The 17,708-nt window shown below is 33.5% G+C and overlaps 3 protein-coding genes across 3 annotated transcripts; 2 read left to right on the top strand and 1 right to left on the bottom strand.

Moving 5' to 3' along the window:
* Positions 1-4,206: 4,206 nt before the first annotated feature.
* LOC108192288 (22.0 kDa heat shock protein) lies at positions 4,207-5,090 on the top strand. Its single transcript, XM_017373024.2, has one exon. It carries the CDS (start codon positions 4,420-4,422, stop codon positions 4,990-4,992), a length of 573 nt encoding a protein of 190 aa, XP_017228513.1. The 5' UTR covers positions 4,207-4,419; the 3' UTR covers positions 4,993-5,090.
* Positions 5,091-7,899: 2,809 nt separating this feature from the next.
* Positions 7,900-10,958, bottom strand: LOC108203832 (uncharacterized). The gene is made up of 4 exons (XM_017373025.2): positions 10,257-10,958; positions 9,612-9,977; positions 8,871-9,415; positions 7,900-8,568 (listed from the first exon to the last, which is right to left on the bottom strand). Exons 1-4 carry the CDS (start codon positions 10,894-10,896, stop codon positions 7,921-7,923), a joined length of 2,199 nt encoding a protein of 732 aa, XP_017228514.1. The 5' UTR covers positions 10,897-10,958; the 3' UTR covers positions 7,900-7,920.
* A 3,925-nt stretch (positions 10,959-14,883) lies between these two features.
* LOC108192304 (NADPH-dependent pterin aldehyde reductase) lies at positions 14,884-16,263 on the top strand. The gene is made up of 3 exons (XM_064084489.1): positions 14,884-15,087; positions 15,267-15,336; positions 16,109-16,263. Exons 1-3 carry the CDS (start codon positions 14,884-14,886, stop codon positions 16,261-16,263), a joined length of 429 nt encoding a protein of 142 aa, XP_063940559.1.
* Positions 16,264-17,708: the final 1,445 nt, after the last annotated feature.

Genomic DNA, 17,708 nt, shown 5'->3' with positions numbered 1-17,708 from the left:
ATTCGGTTTCGGAAAGGAAGACGTTAATTGGCGCGTTAATTGTGTGCCTTATAATGAGGGCGTTATTTGTGCCTCATAATGAGGGCGGTTATGGTGCCTTATTTGAGGGCGTAAATTGTGCCTTATTTGAGGGCGTTAATTGTGTCTTAATTAAGAGCGTTAATATTTTATTAATTGTGCCGTAATTAAGAGTTTAATTGTCTCAATTATGAGTTATCATAATTGCGTGAATATTTTAAACACCACAGGCATATACACGTGATTTTATTAATAATTAATCATTGGATATATTTTTTATTTATATAATATATATAATTTGTTATATATTGACTTATATTCTTCTTGTTTTCTTTGTTTTATTTTTCAGGATTCTTGGAAGAAGACGGGTTTTTCTTTTCGGACATTAAAGTTTTATTGTCTAAATTTCCCCGGTCATCTACTTGCATGTCCGACGGTTAGATAATAAGCTTTCTTGAATGAAAAAATTATCACGGTGAATTGCCGGTTCATTTTTGTGAGATTTATTCTCATTTAAAAAAAAAAAAAACTTCATTATACAAAGATTTTTGATACAAAGAGGTATGCCAATTTAGTGCTAAAACTTGATCAGCAACTAAGATAAGATTCACACCCCATACAGTAGGGGTGATCAGAAAACCGCCCAAACCGCCCAAACCGCATAAACCGCCCACACCGCACCGAACCGCACCACAAAACGTGGTTTTTAATTTTCGTGGTGCGGTTGCGGTTTGAATTTTTCACAAACCGCGCGGTGTGGTGTGGGTTGCGGTTTAACATATTAGTAGTGCGGTTCAAACCGCACCGCACCGCGATATTATAATATATATATATATTAGTGATTGTCAAATAAAATTATATTATATACATATATATTATTTATAATTATGTTATATATATTTGTTAAATCTCTTCAAATAATAGTTAAATATTAATTTATCAATCTCGCATTACTATTATACCAAATTTTTATGAAATGATTATATTATTATAATATGTCTCTTTGTATTTAGTGCTCATATTTATTATCATATTTACACTTTTCTTTGTATTTTTTAGTAGTTGATGTAGTTTTAAAATGATAAATATCATATAAATTTATTACAAGAAAAGATTTTAATTATTGTACATTTAAATTTTATTTCGAACTTCAACTAAAAATATTTATTCTTAAGCATACAAACCGCATAAACCGCACCGCACCACACCGCATTTTTGTGGTGCGGTTTACGCGGTTTTTATGCTAACGTGGTGCGGTTGCGGTTTGAGTTTTCAACCAAACCGCATGCGCGGTTTGGTTCGCGGTTTTAGCGAAAAACCGCACCGCCCGCACCGCGATCACCCCTACCATACAACACTTTGGCATGCAAAGCACAGTTGGCTAAACTATGAGCCACACGATTAGTGTTTCTCGACCTAAATATAAAAACCTTCAAAACAAACCCTAGGCAGAAGATTGACAATACATGACAAAAGGGGATCTAAGTCACTGCAATATTTGGGGAAGTTATGTATAGCAGCTACTGCATTTTGGCTATCAAACATTATAAAAAAATTGTTACAACCTTTACTTGTAGTCAAAATCACACCTTCCTCGATTGCATTTAGTTCGGCCAACAACATATCATGAACAAATGAAATAAACTTAGTGGATGTTTGGAGAACCTTACCATCATGATCACGAAAAATAAGTCTAGATTCCATAATTTGATAAAAGATTAATTTGTAGGATATGAATTTGTGGTAAAATGTTTTGAGATCGACTAATTTAAATTTTAAGTTTGTTTTGATAGAATTTTGCTATGTTGGAGTTTGACTCGAAAACTCAAATCAAATTAAAAATTATAATAGATTCGACTCGAATTCGGTTCAATTAGATATATAATATACGTCCAAGTTTCATAGAGTTCACAAAATATTAGAGTGTCAGAGTTCGAAATTAGATAAAATATAATCAACTCATCGTTTTAATTTTAATGTTTTTTGTTCTACGATATTTGTGAACATCCGACAAATGTTCTACAATATAATTATTATAATCAAAAGATATGATAATTATTTTTATAAGTAGCAAAATATTATGCTCATGATCAAATAGAAACCACTCTTAAAATAAAAACTAGAAACCAGTTTCCCTAGCACTATTTATAACTACGGGTATCACTAATTTATATTGCACTAATTACTGTTTTTATACAGTATGTAAAGAGCGATTTTTATTATTAAAATTGAGAAAATCTACTTATCTAAATTATTGATAATCGATTACAGATGATTAATTTCATCCGTAGGAAGGTTCTTGGTGGTAGAAAGCCGCAAGATAAGTTGTATGGTGATGGTAAGTAGTCGTTAGTTTTGTAAGTTATGATGGAAAGTGTATGTGACTATTGGTGATGATAGACAATGGTGGCAAGTCATGGAAACGTTTGGTAATGGTGGTAAGAGATCCATTATTACGATTTGGGTGAAGATAATGGTCATATACGTTGCAGATATGTATATATATATGTATATATTTATATTCGCGAGATATGCTATATATAAATTAGTGATATGTTATGTACAAATTAGTGATTTCTGTAGTTAAAAGTAGTGATAAAAAACTATCCAGAAACTGGTTTTTAGTTTTTAGGTTAATTTGGTTTCTATTGGAGTAAGGCTATATATATATATATATATATATATATATATATATATATATATATATATATATATGAATAATCAAGAATATTATTTATAGTTAAACTAAAAATTATGACTAGTAATCTAATATTCCAACCTAAATACAGATTTTATACAATCTAACTCACAATATATTAAATATTTAAACATAATATATAAATTGAATTTAAATGATATATTTATAATAATTTTGATACAAGTTTGATTATGCTTACGAGTCTCCCGAACCAAATAATTATAAATATAAACCAATTTTGAATTGTTTGAATTTTGGAATTTTTAAATAAAATTTAAATATTTTACAGGTAGCTCGAACAACTCATCAACTACGTGACTCGCAAAATTATGCAGCTCCCTCTTAATTTCACTCATAAAATATCACTGTATATGTATTGGATTTTAACAAACGATTGTCATATAACTTTTATATACATTTATTTTCAATAATTGCATGTAAATATAAAGTTTAATTACTATCGTATATCACCCAACACGTTCAATCCCAGAACCCCCAATGGTGTGATTCTCATGCCGCGCCGCCCTAATTAATCCGCTAGTTAGGAAAACTTTTCACATCACCTAATCATAGCCCACACATCCAGATCACCTTCTTAACCATGGACTCTAATGCCCGTCGTACAACACCCGCTAATTCCGCATTAAAATAGTATTGTCTGTTATGGGCCGTGACAAAACCCACACGGATTTGTTTTGAACTCCTGTCTCGTATTAGTAGAAATTTTTTGGCCATTTATATTCAAGAACATATCTTTTTTATTTTTTCGTTGGCAGATTTGGGTTAAACCTACTCAACAATAACAATAAAAAACATGCAAATAATTATTACTAATTATCATCTTTAAAACCACCTCCTATTAACATAAAAAAAAGTCGGCTCGCAACTCCTTTGAGGAAATATCAAATGATGACTACCTCCTGTTTCGGAATAATCATGGAGTATCGTTCAGTTCATTATAAACGAATGGCTTATATCTTCATTCTGGGTACCAAAAGAGTAAATATATATGCATAACTAATTTTCCATATGAGAAAATAAAATGATTGTTTGGTTTAAAATATAGTTTATGTAAATTGCAAAAACAATTTGTAAAATCACTTGTGATATTTGAATCAGTTTTAAAAATATATTTAGAAATAATCTCAAAGAATAAAACACAGAAAATTTAAACATATTATTTATCGGAACAAAACAGTCAAAGTTTATCTATGTTCTCTTTCAATAAAAAGGCTCGCCCTATACGTGATACTGTAGATGCAAACATTAGTATAAAGAACATAGTCAAAATTACGATTTTATCCTCTGTTGCCACGAATATCAATACTCATCTGCAATATAGGATTAAATATCAGAAAAATGTTTTTTTTTTTTTTTACGGATCAGAAAAATGTTTTAGAACATGCATGTTCTTTCTCGAAAGTGTGTGGGACTGTAAGTCTGTAACTTAAGTGTCTTCAATTTCATTTACACTCAACTCTTGAACATTCCAGGCTCAACTTGCATTCAATAAAAGTCACTTCTAGAGGCCAGTAGGTCTCTCTCCACTTCAAGAACTCAGCTGAAGACTCCAGAGCTTTCTTTACCCTCCAAAATAACACTATATATATGAAGCGCTCACCCTCCTGCCTTTACTATCAAATCATAAGCCAATTAGAAAGCACTGCAAAACACCATATCCAAAGTCCACACCTTGTCTAGACATGGCGATTTCGAGATCTTTTCCCATCACCATTGTAGTTCTATTTGCAATAATTTTGATGAAGACGGATGCATTGGCACCCTATGCTGGGAAGAGCCTCCTGGACATGCTAATGCTGCCAATGGAAGACCCTTTCAGAATTCTTGAACAAACTCCGATGACAATGCCAAAAGGCCTTGTGGAATCTGTGGCGATGGCTCGGGCTGACTGGAAGGAGACCTCAACAGCCCACATCATCTCCCTGGAGATCCCGGGGATCAAGAGAGAGGACGTGAAGATCGAGGTGGAGGAGAACCGAGTGTTGAGAGTGAGCGGAGAGCTGAAAGCAGAGGAAGAGATTGAAGGGGAGAAATGGCATAGAGCTGAGAGGACTAGTGGCAAGTTCTGGAGACAGTTTAGGTTGCCTGGAAATGCTGACTTGGAGAAAGTTTCAGCAAATCTTGATCATGGGGTGTTGAAGATTGTTGTGCCCAAGCTGGCTGAGGAGAAGAAGAAGGAGCCGAGGGTGATTAGTATTGCCGGAGACAGTGGGAGTTCTGGTGAGAGTGTCAAGACATCGAAAGCCGAGCTTTAGAAGGATCCATACCTGTGGATCTAGTCTCAACTTTTTGTTGTGTGTGTGTGTAACAGTAGAAGAAGAGCTTGTGGTTTGTGTGTGATTTGAGGTTTGCTGATTTTGTGTCAATAAATGTAAGTAATGTAATTGGCTTGATAGAAATAAGATGTTGTATTTCTACTCTTTAACTACAATATTGTAAAATCTTGAATCTGAATCAAGAACCTATAAAAATATTTGTTACAAAGTTAAAATCAGACTTAATTGTATCTTAGAGGAAGTTCACAAAAACCTTGTTGCATGAGAGAGAGGTGCGAATTGAGCCTGAAGGAAAGCAACCTATTTGTGTCTTCAAACCATATATGGTTGTCTGATCTTTAACATATTCTAGATATGATAATGTGAACTTTTATATGTGATGATGTGTTTTCATTCATTTCGGATAGAGCAGAATTCTCCACATTGTTGAGAGTGAGATATGTTGTTTATGAGAAGCCTGAAACTATGAAACTATGGAAGTATTCTACGAAAGTATGGAAGTATAAGTATTCTACAGACATGCAACTTCACTGTGAGTGCAAGTTCAGAGCGTGTACCTCTTTGAGGGATGAAATTCTTTTAAGGGTTTATGTGTATTTTAATGAAAATTATTTTAGTGAGATGATGTTTTGCCTTGATAGCAAGTCTCTCATAAATATTTAAAGAGTAAACTTCAAAGTTGTGCTCAAAGTTTACATAAAATGTTGGCCAAAATCCCAAATTCTCAAAAAAGTAGTCAAACATGGCTTTACTTTTTAAAAATGTGGCTCCCGTTAAATGTCACTGACGAGAGTAACAGATGGAGGGATGATATTGAGTTCCAAATTCTCAGAAAGATGGCCAAATTTTGGCTCCGCTTTTCAAAGGGATGATATTGAGTTCCAAATTCTCAGAAATATGGCCAAATTTTGGCTCCGCTTTTCAAAAGCGTGACTACTGTTTAAATGGAGCCACACTTTTGAAAAGCGGAGCCAAAATTTGTCTATCTTTCTGAAAATTTGAAGCTCTCGACAACTTTTTGAAAATCGGTGTAAATGTTGGACACAACTCTCAAGTTTACTCATATTTAATTATGGGATGTGGTGTGAGTTTATTCATATTTAATTATGGGAAGCGGTGGGGCTACTAGTACATAGACGTATATAGATTTGAGATGAAATCTCTTTCAAAATTTTCTCGATATGGGACAAATAATATCATCCAAAAACTAAACAACAAGTTTTTTTTGAAAAGACCAAACAACAAGTTTTAGTTAATATATTTTCAAGTATTGGCTTTATAGCCTTGATTTATATAAAGAAGGAAATGATAAATCTCTTGTATCTTTCTGATGTGGGACTAAATGTGACCTGATGTGGGACTAAATGTGAACCAGAGTAAAGAAGGTTGTCTTAGTTCGGTTGTAAGTGTTGGCTTCAAAACGTTTTTATATAATAAAAGATGTCACATATACGATAAAATATCGACGTGGGATCTATTTAAATATTTCTTAACCTTCGAACCCCATCCTTGAATATGACAAATTTATTAATAATCTATAAATCATTAATAAATCAAAATTATCCAAAAAGACATTTTAAACTGTCACGGCCACATTAATTCATAAGTCATAATTTTAAAATCAAGAGCTTATATGCTTAACCCTGCTCTCCCTGGATATTTATACAAGCTGTATGAATTTTCTGTTGATCTTCCCCACAAGACAAGTGCCTGTTTCTTCATCCTACAATATCAGCTCTTAAAGCTCAGATGTGCGAAGCAAAATGGGCATTTCTCTTCTCTTTAAAATCAAGTTTGGAAGCTTTAAGGTCTCTTATGTGCTCATCTGATTTGTAATTTTAAATGTTTATAAAAAATAATCGAGCTGAGCAAAAACAATGGAAGCCTCAAGAAAGTAGTTGGAACTTAACTCAATTGTTTTGCAAAAATAAATCATTTTTTTAAAAAATAAAGTGTTATAATAATGTTCTGTGTTTAAAAAAAATAAAATGTTTTGTGTAGATTGCAACCAAGCTTATAATAATAAACTCCTATGAGAAAATATGTGTCGATTTGAGACTGAGTGAATAACAAACGAGTTTGAGATTGAAGTGCTAGCTTGTTATCGGCCTGAAACAAATTGCACAACAAAGATATCTTAAACAAAATTCTATGATCAAACTAATGTGTTCTGTCTATTTTTGGTGAAGCTGACATGGTAACATACGCAGGAAAATGAAGTAGTTCAATTAAAAGAAATACAGTGACGGCAGATTCCAGCATTAGGCACTGCTACATCACAAGTGTCACATAACTGCTATTCCACGTGTCACATTACTGCTATAGCGCCTTTCGGGTGAACTGCATTGTCATTTCCTGTGGAGCAAATATGGCTGAGGTGCCGGAGAGCAGAAGAGTGCTAATAACAGGAGTGAGCAGAGGTCTCGGAAAGTCACTAGCTTTAGAATTTGCCAGACTTGGCCACACCATAATCGGGTGTTCTCGGTCAGAGAAGAATCTTGATGATCTTCAGACTCAACTCTCGTCGGATGATCAAAAACTCAGCAACCATCTTTTCATTAACGTCGATGTGGTCTGTTAGTTCTGTAACTTTTCGCTATATATGTTATAAATTTTAAACAATCTCAATTGAATACCATCGAATTTTTAAGAATAATTTAAAATTTTGATTGAATACCACCAGATTTGGTAACATAATTTAAAATCTCAATTGAATATTTCAAGATTTTAATGGATTTTAAACAATCCCAATTGAACACTCTCGTATTTCATAAATGAAAAAAAAATCCCTTTCTCATATATAATCTCTTTGATATGAGTATTGTCAACACATTATTGAAATTGATAATTCATAAAAATATATAGAAATAATGACAAGCATACTCCTGATAAGAAAAACAAGCACACTCAACTTGTATTGTTTCGTTTTATCCGACCGTTATAGAATATCTTGATCGATAAAACAATGATAAGAAGAAAGAAAAGAGAACAAATAACGCAAACGCTGATGGCGAGGCCTGGTGATTTGGATAACACCACATATGTTCCTGCAATGAAAGTTAACATCATAGCTATGACAGAAACAATATTAAGCCCAGTAGATGCAGCATTGAGTTTTCGAACTTGGTGAGGATCTTCATTCATAGATTCCAGGAAGTAGAAAACCAATGAAGATGTTGACAGTAGTAGAGCTATTGCATCTGATACCATAAAGGTATTAAAAGCTGCCTTTTTCGAAAAAATCACCAATCCTTGGTCAATTCCTCCACTTTGATACAAACCACCAGGCATGGTAAATCCCACCGTGAAAGTTACGGTTGTTATGAGAGCAGTTACTATAATTTGGGTGTTTGTCCTCTTTTTGTACGTTTGTAGGTGTTTTTTCTTCTCTAATTCGCTATGTGCTTGCTCTTCATCCATCAACAATTTTGTCTTTTCTTTAAATATCACATCTTTTTTCTCCCGTTTATTGAAGGGCACTATACTTTCTGATATATCCGGCCAAAATCTTGGAGACTGTTTACAGATATTGTTTATTGCAAATTTTATTTGTACCTAAACAAAAAGAAACCATAAAGTACATATGATTGTGATAATACTGTAGTCAATGTCTTTTCGAATAATTTCAATATTATTTGTTAAATAAATCAATAATTTCATTCAAAGACGTCTTTTTGATTGTCTAATGAAACATAATAAGTGTAATGAGACATAAAAAGCGAAGCATTTACAACATACTCATTGTAAGCAAGATTTAAAGTTTATAATTTCATGCTACTTCATTATTAGTTTGTGCAGACAAGACCAAAAATCTATAACTAAATTAGAGATAGAAAAGAAACTGCGATTTTTCGTACCTGGTCAGCAATAATATCGTCCCTTAGATACAGCATGTCCAGCGGAGTCCAGTTTCTCTTATTTTTTGCCATTGTATCAAGTCCCGTATGTTTTATAAGTTCCGGAACAAAACAACCGTGGGAGATAAGTAGATGGAGAAGTGTATCGCCATTGTCATCTTGCTGTTTCAAAATCTCGTCCTTAAATATTTCAGGACAATATTTCAAAATCCCTTGTATCATCTCCAGTTTATTTCCAGCTGCCGCTATATGAAGTATATTTCTACCAATTTTATTAATAGCTGTGTATGCAGGTGACGAGGTTGGCCATAACTGCATAAGTCGTATTACTGTAGAAGTAAGTCCTCTTTCGGCTGCTACAAGAAGCGGTGTTAATACTTTATCTTTGTACTCAAATTGATATCCAACATCCATTTGTCCTTCTATTATAACATCTAATATTGAATCAAATCCATGATAAGCAGCATAGTGAAGTATTGTCCACCCTTCTTCTTCAGCAAAACTTAGAAGTTGTTTAGAATCTCTCAAGAAACTCAATACCCTTTCTGAAAAATTTCAAAACAAATATATCAAGTGCATAGATTACTCAGAGCTAAAGTCACAAAGAAAAAAATATTCGGTATTCAATTTACAATAACAATTCTTCATATCCCCTTTTCTCCTCATTAATTTGCGTCTGCGGAATGTAATATTTTACTAAATTATATCCAATAAGTTATTTCAGGGCCATATATCATATACCTTTATCACGTCTTTGTATAGCAAGGATCAAATCGTGAACACCTTTATAACGAGAGTCGATCCCAGCCTGGTATGTTTTAGAGAGTAATTTGCGAAGATCCTTGTTATCCTCATCAATGAGTTTGAAAATTAAACGCATGAGACCAGTTTTTTTACTTCCACGAAGATATGCCGGATCTTCTTGTAATATTAGCTGAGCTGCGTCATAATTATTCCTTTCCACTGCTAGATCTAAAACATTTCGACCAGAATCATCAGTGATATCGAATAATGCTTCAAAATCATTTTCTGATGCACCCTCTGCACTGCTCCAACGTTTAACTGCGTTGATGATGACGCCCATCATAGTTATATCTTTCTTCTCCGCTGCAAGCCAAGTGAAAATATTATTTATAAACATAATTAATAACCTTGAACAAAATCTGTAATGACCTATCGGCAACTTGCTGAATTTGATCAAATGACATGTTTGGATACCGAGTAAAAGTTGGATTTGAATTTTTTTGAAATCCAGAACATTCAAATACTAGTATAAAGGTGAGAATTTGAAATAAAATAAATGTTCCCAGAAACAATCCAAAATTATTTCCAAAAGACATTTTTGATCTTTGTAAATGAATTAATCATAAATATATTAGTGCACACCTTGTCCGTTCTCCTTAATAAGAGCGTGAAAAGCAGTCGTGCCAGGACCCTCTAAAGACTGAGCGGCCGAAGTTGTACAGATCACCTCCATTATATCTTTTAAACCTCTTTCTGCAGCCCAGTAGATGGGAGTTTTACCTTCCTCGTCCGGAATATGTCTGTCACTTGGATCCGCCTTTACTAGTAGCTTGACAATATCCACGTAGCCCACGGAACCATACCTTACTGCACAATGTAAGGCCGTGGTTGAATATTTATCAGGTTGCCTGACAAAAGCTTGAAGAGGAGTAATCGGATTATCAGCTGCAGAAGCCCAAGGAAAATTTGTAGCTGCTTCAATGAGAACCTCAACCACTTTAGTGTGTCCACGATATGCTGCCAACGAGAGTGCAGTATCATTAAATGAGCTGGGCTTGACCAGGATGTTTCTGTCCGCAAACTCCCTCAAAATGAATCGCACACGCTCTGTATCTCCAAGAAGGCATTCTCTGAGGAGAATAGTTTTTCCATCTTTCTCAAGTTCATCTGCTTTCATCTTCAATTCTGATATGGCAGTAGCATCTCCATGCATGGCTTTCTCATACAAATCATGCATGGTTTTCTCGATCAAAGCATTCTCGTACCAAGCTTTCTCATCCATTATCGTATGTATTCCAATAAAATCTTTCAATCTCTATATATGAAGAAATAATGCCACTTATAATCTTCTCCAACAATTTTTAATTTGCCATATTGCAACAACTCTGTTACTTTTATAATATATTTTTAGAAGTAAAATAGTCCTTAACTACCCTGTCCAGTCACCTTTATTCACTAAATTAATCCACACCCACCTTTCCTTTTGTCACTTCATTTGTTGTGTATATTCTTGTTCGCCAATCGGACAATTAATGGGTTGTTATATATTCACTTTATTAGGATATAATAGTCATTTAACTTTCTTTCACATACTTTTAAGAGAGTTGATAGTATATTTATAAATAATTTTTTAAAAAATTTCTATTTACGGAAAAAAATGATATTAATATTTTTATTCACAAAAAGAAGATTTTAGAAATAATATTTATAAATATATGGTCAAAACTTTTAAAAATACGTGAAAAAAATCAAGCGATTATTATTTCCTAATAGAGAGGACAATAATAATAATGATAAAGCAATCCTTTGACTACATTTGTTACACCAACTCTGTTACTTTTATATAGTTATAAAACTAAGTAGTCATTGACTACACTCGGTCACCTTTATTTACTAAATTAATGCTTACCAGTCTTTCCTTCGGTCAATGCAATAATTCATTTGTTATTTTTTTATCTTTGTTCCAATCGGACAATTAATGGATTGTTAAATAATAATAACAATATTATTATTAATATAGTGTAGGTATCAAACCATGATGGTAACATGTACTTAGATAACATGTATACATTGTAATTGTATGTTTAGATAATTATTATAAAAGGTATGATTTTGTCACAAAATGTGGAACGGGTTGGTGGATATTAATCAAGTATGAATCGGATTCTCATTTGAGTTGGAAAACAGAACTGGACTATGACTACAAATAGGTATTTTTGAATTAGATTCTGATTTACATAAATTTGAGATGACTATATATATAGTCATATTGTGTTTGTTATGTGTGCTCACGATGTAGATTGAGGTATCACTCGAGGGCGGATGCTTGAGTATTGTTAGGCTTGAATATCCCAGTTTGTTGAATTGTATTATTGATAACGGTTTTGATTAATAATACAAGTTGGAATGTGGATTTTCCGCGTAATATATTTTTATTTGTGTGTTTTGCATTAGAAGGTGAATCTCGTATTTTTGTCCCTAACAAGTGGTATCAAGAGCAAAGATCAGGATCGTGATTGATGAGAAAATTTAGGACTCAATTAACAATGTAGAGTACAATGAAGGTTTTGTCAGCAAGAAGTTAAGAAACTAGGAAGAGACAAAGTTACGCACGGTATGACGGTTCACTTGAAGGTTTTATCAGATAGAATTAAGGGGAGATTCTTGTTTGAAGGGAGACATTGGTGGATAGTCGTCTATGGTGACTGTTTTATTCGGGGAGGATTGTTAGGTATGAGCCCATTACAATGGTAACATGGACTTGGGTGATCCAAAGCATATATGCATAATAATAATTTTATGTTTAGACAATTATTATAAAAGTTATGTCTTCGTCATAAAATATGAAAAAGATTGTTGTATTAGCCGTGTCTGAGTTGAATTGTGATTTGAGTTAGAAATCGGAACTGGACTATGACTGGAGAATGGTATTTTATAATTAGATTATGATTTAACTAAGTTTGAGATGGCTATATATATATATATATATATATAGTCATATTGTGTTTGTTACGTGTGCTCAAGATGTATATTTAGGGGTCGTTTGGTTCGAGGAGTGGTATGAGGTTGAAATGAGAAATCGGGTTAAGTTGGTATGAGTTTGAGGTTTCATATTTGATATCATGTGTTTGGTTGAGTGCTGTAATCAATTTATATAATTTTTGTAAAAAATAAGATATTAATTTATAATAATTAAAAATATTAATAAAAATACTATTGTTATATATTTTGCATCATTGATTTAATTTTGTACCAAATATTAATATTTCATTACTTATATAAAAACCAAAAATAATAAAAAAACGAATACATCTCATACCAACCTCCCCACTTAGATATCAAAAACCCATATTGAGTTTTTATTTTTTCCAGCTAAACACCAGGTATGGGTTTGGATTAATAGACAAACCACATACGTGAGTTTAATTAGATACCCTCGGACCAAACGACCCCTGATTGGTATAGTTTATAGGTTTTCACAATTGTGAACATAATAATGGAAACTTAGTCTAAGGATGGATATACAAGTTGTATGAATTTCTGTTGATCTTCCCCCACAAAACAAGTGTCTGTTTCTTAAATCCTACTATATCAGCTCTTGAAGCTCAGATGTACTAAGCAAAATGCGCATTTCTCTTCTCTTTGAAATCAAGTTTTGAAGCTTTAAGGTCTCGAATCTGCTCATCTGATTTGTAATTTTGAATGTTTTCAAAAATAATCGAGGTAAGCCAAAAAAGTGGAAGCCTAAAGAAAGTGAAAGTAGTTGGAACTTCACTACTTAATTGTTATTAGGGGTGTTCGCGGTGCGGGCGGTACAGTTATTTTTTAAAACCGCAAACCAACCAGCGCATACAGTTTGAGAAAATTCGTAAACCGCAACCGCACTGCGTAATATAAAAACCGCGCAAACCACACCAGAAAATTGCGGTGCGGTGTGGTGCGGTTCATGCGGTTTGTGTGGTTTACACATTCAAAAAATTTATACACACATATACACACACATAGGAGGTAACATCGTAATAAATAATTTATCTATATAATATTATTATTTGTAATCATATATTATATATTTTTAATATTAGAAAATAGCGGTGCGATGCGGTTTGAACCGCGCACGTATAATTTCAAACCGCAACCCGCACCGCACCGCACCGCGCGGTTTGTTAAAAATTCAACCCGCAACCGCACAACGAATATGAAAACCGCATTTTGTGGTGTGGTGCGGGCGGTTTATGCGGTGTGGGTGGTTTGATGAACACCCCTAATTGTTATTCAACCTGCATACAATATTAGTCTAAGTCGAATTTTTTTTTATGACAAATTATAATCTTACAAATGAGTATCTGTTATAATAAATTCTCAGAGTGAGTCAGAGTTGAATCTAGAATTTGGGACAACAGAGGATAAGCTCTTAACAAGTGAGCTATCCAACCGTTCTTCACTCAAGTCGAACTGAAATAAGGCGGGTCAAGCATCTCTTTTTCGTCAGGTTTGGATATTACAAAATTTAAAAGGACTATTACTCAGCAAAGAACTCGTTGAATATAGAATCTCATCTTAAACTTAAATTAAATTCTAATTTTAATTTAATTAACTTTTATTTATAAATAATAACTAATAATAAACATGGATTAAAAATAACATGAATCTATGTAATATTAAGGGTGTAAAAATTATATATTCTGGATTCCATTATGAATTCTATGTTAAATTTCATATAATTTAATTTGTGTTTAGCTATATAATTATAATCTTAATAAATCATTTTTTATGAAAATAGTTTTATGATAGTGTTTTTTCTTGTTCTTTTTTTTGATTTTAAGAGTTATGTGTGGAGTGCAACCCAACTTATAGCTAGTAATCTATAAATATATAAAACTCATTAATATAAAATAAATAAACTGATAACAATTTGTGTAGATAATAAACAAATATGAATGTGATCCAAAAGTACAACTCGTATGAGAAAATTTGTGTCGGTTTGAGTAAATAACAAACGAGTTTGAGATCGAAGTGCTAGCTTTAACAACAAAGATATCTTTAACAAAATTCTATGATAAAACTAATGTGTTCTGTCTATTTTTGCTGAAGCTGACATGGTAACATACGCAGGAAAATGAAGTAGTTCAGTTAAAAGAAATACAGTGACGGCAGTTTCCAGCATTTGCACTGCTATATCACAAGTGTCACATAACTGCTATTCCACGTGTCACATTACTGCTATAGCGCCTCTCGGCTGAACTGCATTGTCATTTCCTGTGGAGCAAAAATGGCTGAGGTGCCGGAGAGCAGAAGAGTGCTAATAACAGGAGTGAGCAGAGGTCTCGGAAAGTCACTAGCTTTAGAATTTGCCAGACTTGGGCACACCATAATCGGGTGTTCTCGGTCAGAGAAGAATCTTGATGATCTTCAGACTCAACTCTCGTCGGATGATCAAAAACTCAGCAACCATCTTTTCATTAACGTCGATGTGGTCTGTTAGTTCTGTAACTTTTTGCTATATTTATTAGTATATTTTTTCTGAAAATTTACTGAAATTTGATCAAAAAATAGAATGTAAGCTTGTTATTCCATGTTCTTTTCAGATGATTTCATTTCCTGTTCCAGATGCTGATAAATGATATAATTGTTACATTTGTTGTGTATGTGCAGAGGTCAGATAGTAGTGTGGCAGAGTTGGCACGGGTTGTATTGGAAAAGAAAGCTGTTCCGGATATCATAGGTATAATTTTTGATGTGGTATTGTTCTTCGTACGAAGAATAGTTGGTTGGATATCTGGCATACCATATACATAAATCTGATCATATGAATACACTGATATTTGCACATATGATTACATGAACATGTATCCGAGACAAAATCTGACATGCACCGCAGCATTACCTTGCTAGGATTGGCAGTGCGTATGTGTCAGGAAGTTCAGGAGTCCTATTAATGATCAAGAAACGAATAAAATACAAAGTACAGTTTTCCTCTGTTTATTTAAATTGGTAATTTTCTTAATGGCACGAAGATAATACAATTGTTAAACAATTGTTGAGTAAAATTTTTGTAATCGTGTAGTTCCTGACAATTCTTGCAATTGAGAGATTTTTTTAGCTAAGATAAGCTGAAAGATTCTGAATTGGAAGTTCACTTTTGTTAAGTAACCAACTCATCTACAGCCTACAGGATCATATTATTCAACATATGGTATACCGTGGATGTAGAGATCATTCCATCTAAAACCTTAAGGTGTTAGAGTAGGCCCCTTTATGGATCTTATACTTATACTTTAACAGTGGATTAATGGAATTTGTAGATATCTGTTCATATTGTTGTCCTTTAAGGATGTCAACTTGAAAAAACATGGATCACTGTTTTTTGCAGTGGCACCAGTCTCTACTTCCTTATGTTCTTCATGACGACCATGATCACTTAAATTGTATTGATTCTGCCTTATATTAAAGTGTTTATTGGCCTAAATATGTTTTTGTGCCAGTAAATAATGCAGGGACGGTAAATCAGAAGAACAGAATCTGGGAGGTACCAGAGGAGGAGTTTGATATGGTCATTGACACAAACTTAAAAGGAACAGCAAATATGTTACGTCATTTTATTCCTTTAATGGTTGAGAGCAGTGTTACAGAAATCGGGAATCGGACCTAATCGGTTGAGCTACCGATTCAAGGATTAATCGGAAATCGGGGATTAATCGGAAGGATTAATCGGAGTTAAAATCGGATTTATTTTAATATTAAAATATTATTTAATATTTAGTTATTATTATATTAGTTATTTAGTAACTAATATATTTACTATATTTATAAACTCTATAATTATTCATATTTAAAGTAATATAGTATTTTAATTTTAATAATTTATCACATATACTTCGATTATGAAATATATATAAGGATTAATCGGATTTCAAAAATCGGATCGGTGGCCGACCTTGCAGGGGATTAATCGGGGATTTATCGGTTAAATCGGGGATTTTTAGAACACTGGTTGAGAGCAAGCAAGGGGTCATCGTCAATATGTCATCTAGATGGGGAAGATCTGCTGCAGCACAGGTAACTCGAGGATTGCTGATATACTTGATTTTCATGGTTTGTACCTGTCATATATCATGTTAGTCCCCGCAAATGTCAGTTAATATATACTGTTAGCCACAAATTTGTAGGATCTTATATGCATCTTGATAATCTCAGCAGTTTTCATAAACTGAAACAGTGCCACAATGTTTGCGGAAAAGTACTCATATTACCAAGGCAACAGGAAAGAAGGACTATGACATAAGCCTTTTCCCAATTTGCAGATGATTCCTGAACATTCAGACTAAAAAAATTGTTAATAAATTTGTATAAAATTAACAGGTGTCACCTTATTGTGCTTCTAAATGGGGGGTCGAAGGTCTGAGCAAATCAGTTGCGAAGGAGTTACCAAGTGGAATAGCAATCGTGGCACTTAATCCAGGTGTTGTTCACACCGACATGCTTGTTTCTTTCTATGGTGATTCGGCATGTCTGTACCAGCAGCCTCAGGCATGGTATGTATTGCACATCAGAATTCTTTTATCGTCGAATAAGACATGCTAAAAATGAAACTCCAATGTCACTTATGGTTTGTTAAAAGCATTGTGCTGAATAAGCATGCTAGCATAAATTTAGGAAACAAGTGTAGCATAACTTATATTCTTTGATAAACTAATTCCTGACAGGGCTCCAAAAGCAGCAGCAATTATACTTAATCTTACAGCTGCAGACAATGGCGCTTCTCTGAGTGTCTGACGGTTGAGCTAAAAGAGGAATCGGTGGTTCTATGAGTATGGTAAACACGCGTATCTTCAGTTGATGTGCTGGATGCTTAAATAAAGATACCTAGTATCCGCATGCCTTTATATATATGAATGTTTGCAGTACTTCTGCTGAAAAACAGTTTTCACTGTGTGATCTTCGCGTTCTCATGTCACATTGTGATCTCCACAAAGTGCCATCCTTTAAGTGTTTATCTATGTTGAAGTTGAACTTAAATTGATATATTGCCTTCGTTGCCGGCTGGCCAATTTTGAACTTGACTCTAGAGTTCGTGCATGGCAATTCGGCTTATCA

This window comes from Daucus carota, chromosome 9 (assembly GCF_001625215.2).
Source record: "Daucus carota subsp. sativus chromosome 9, DH1 v3.0, whole genome shotgun sequence".
Lineage (NCBI taxonomy): Eukaryota > Viridiplantae > Streptophyta > Magnoliopsida > Apiales > Apiaceae > Daucus > Daucus carota.
Note: the sequence above shows the minus strand (reverse complement) of the source record. Positions and strands in the feature narration are given on the sequence as shown.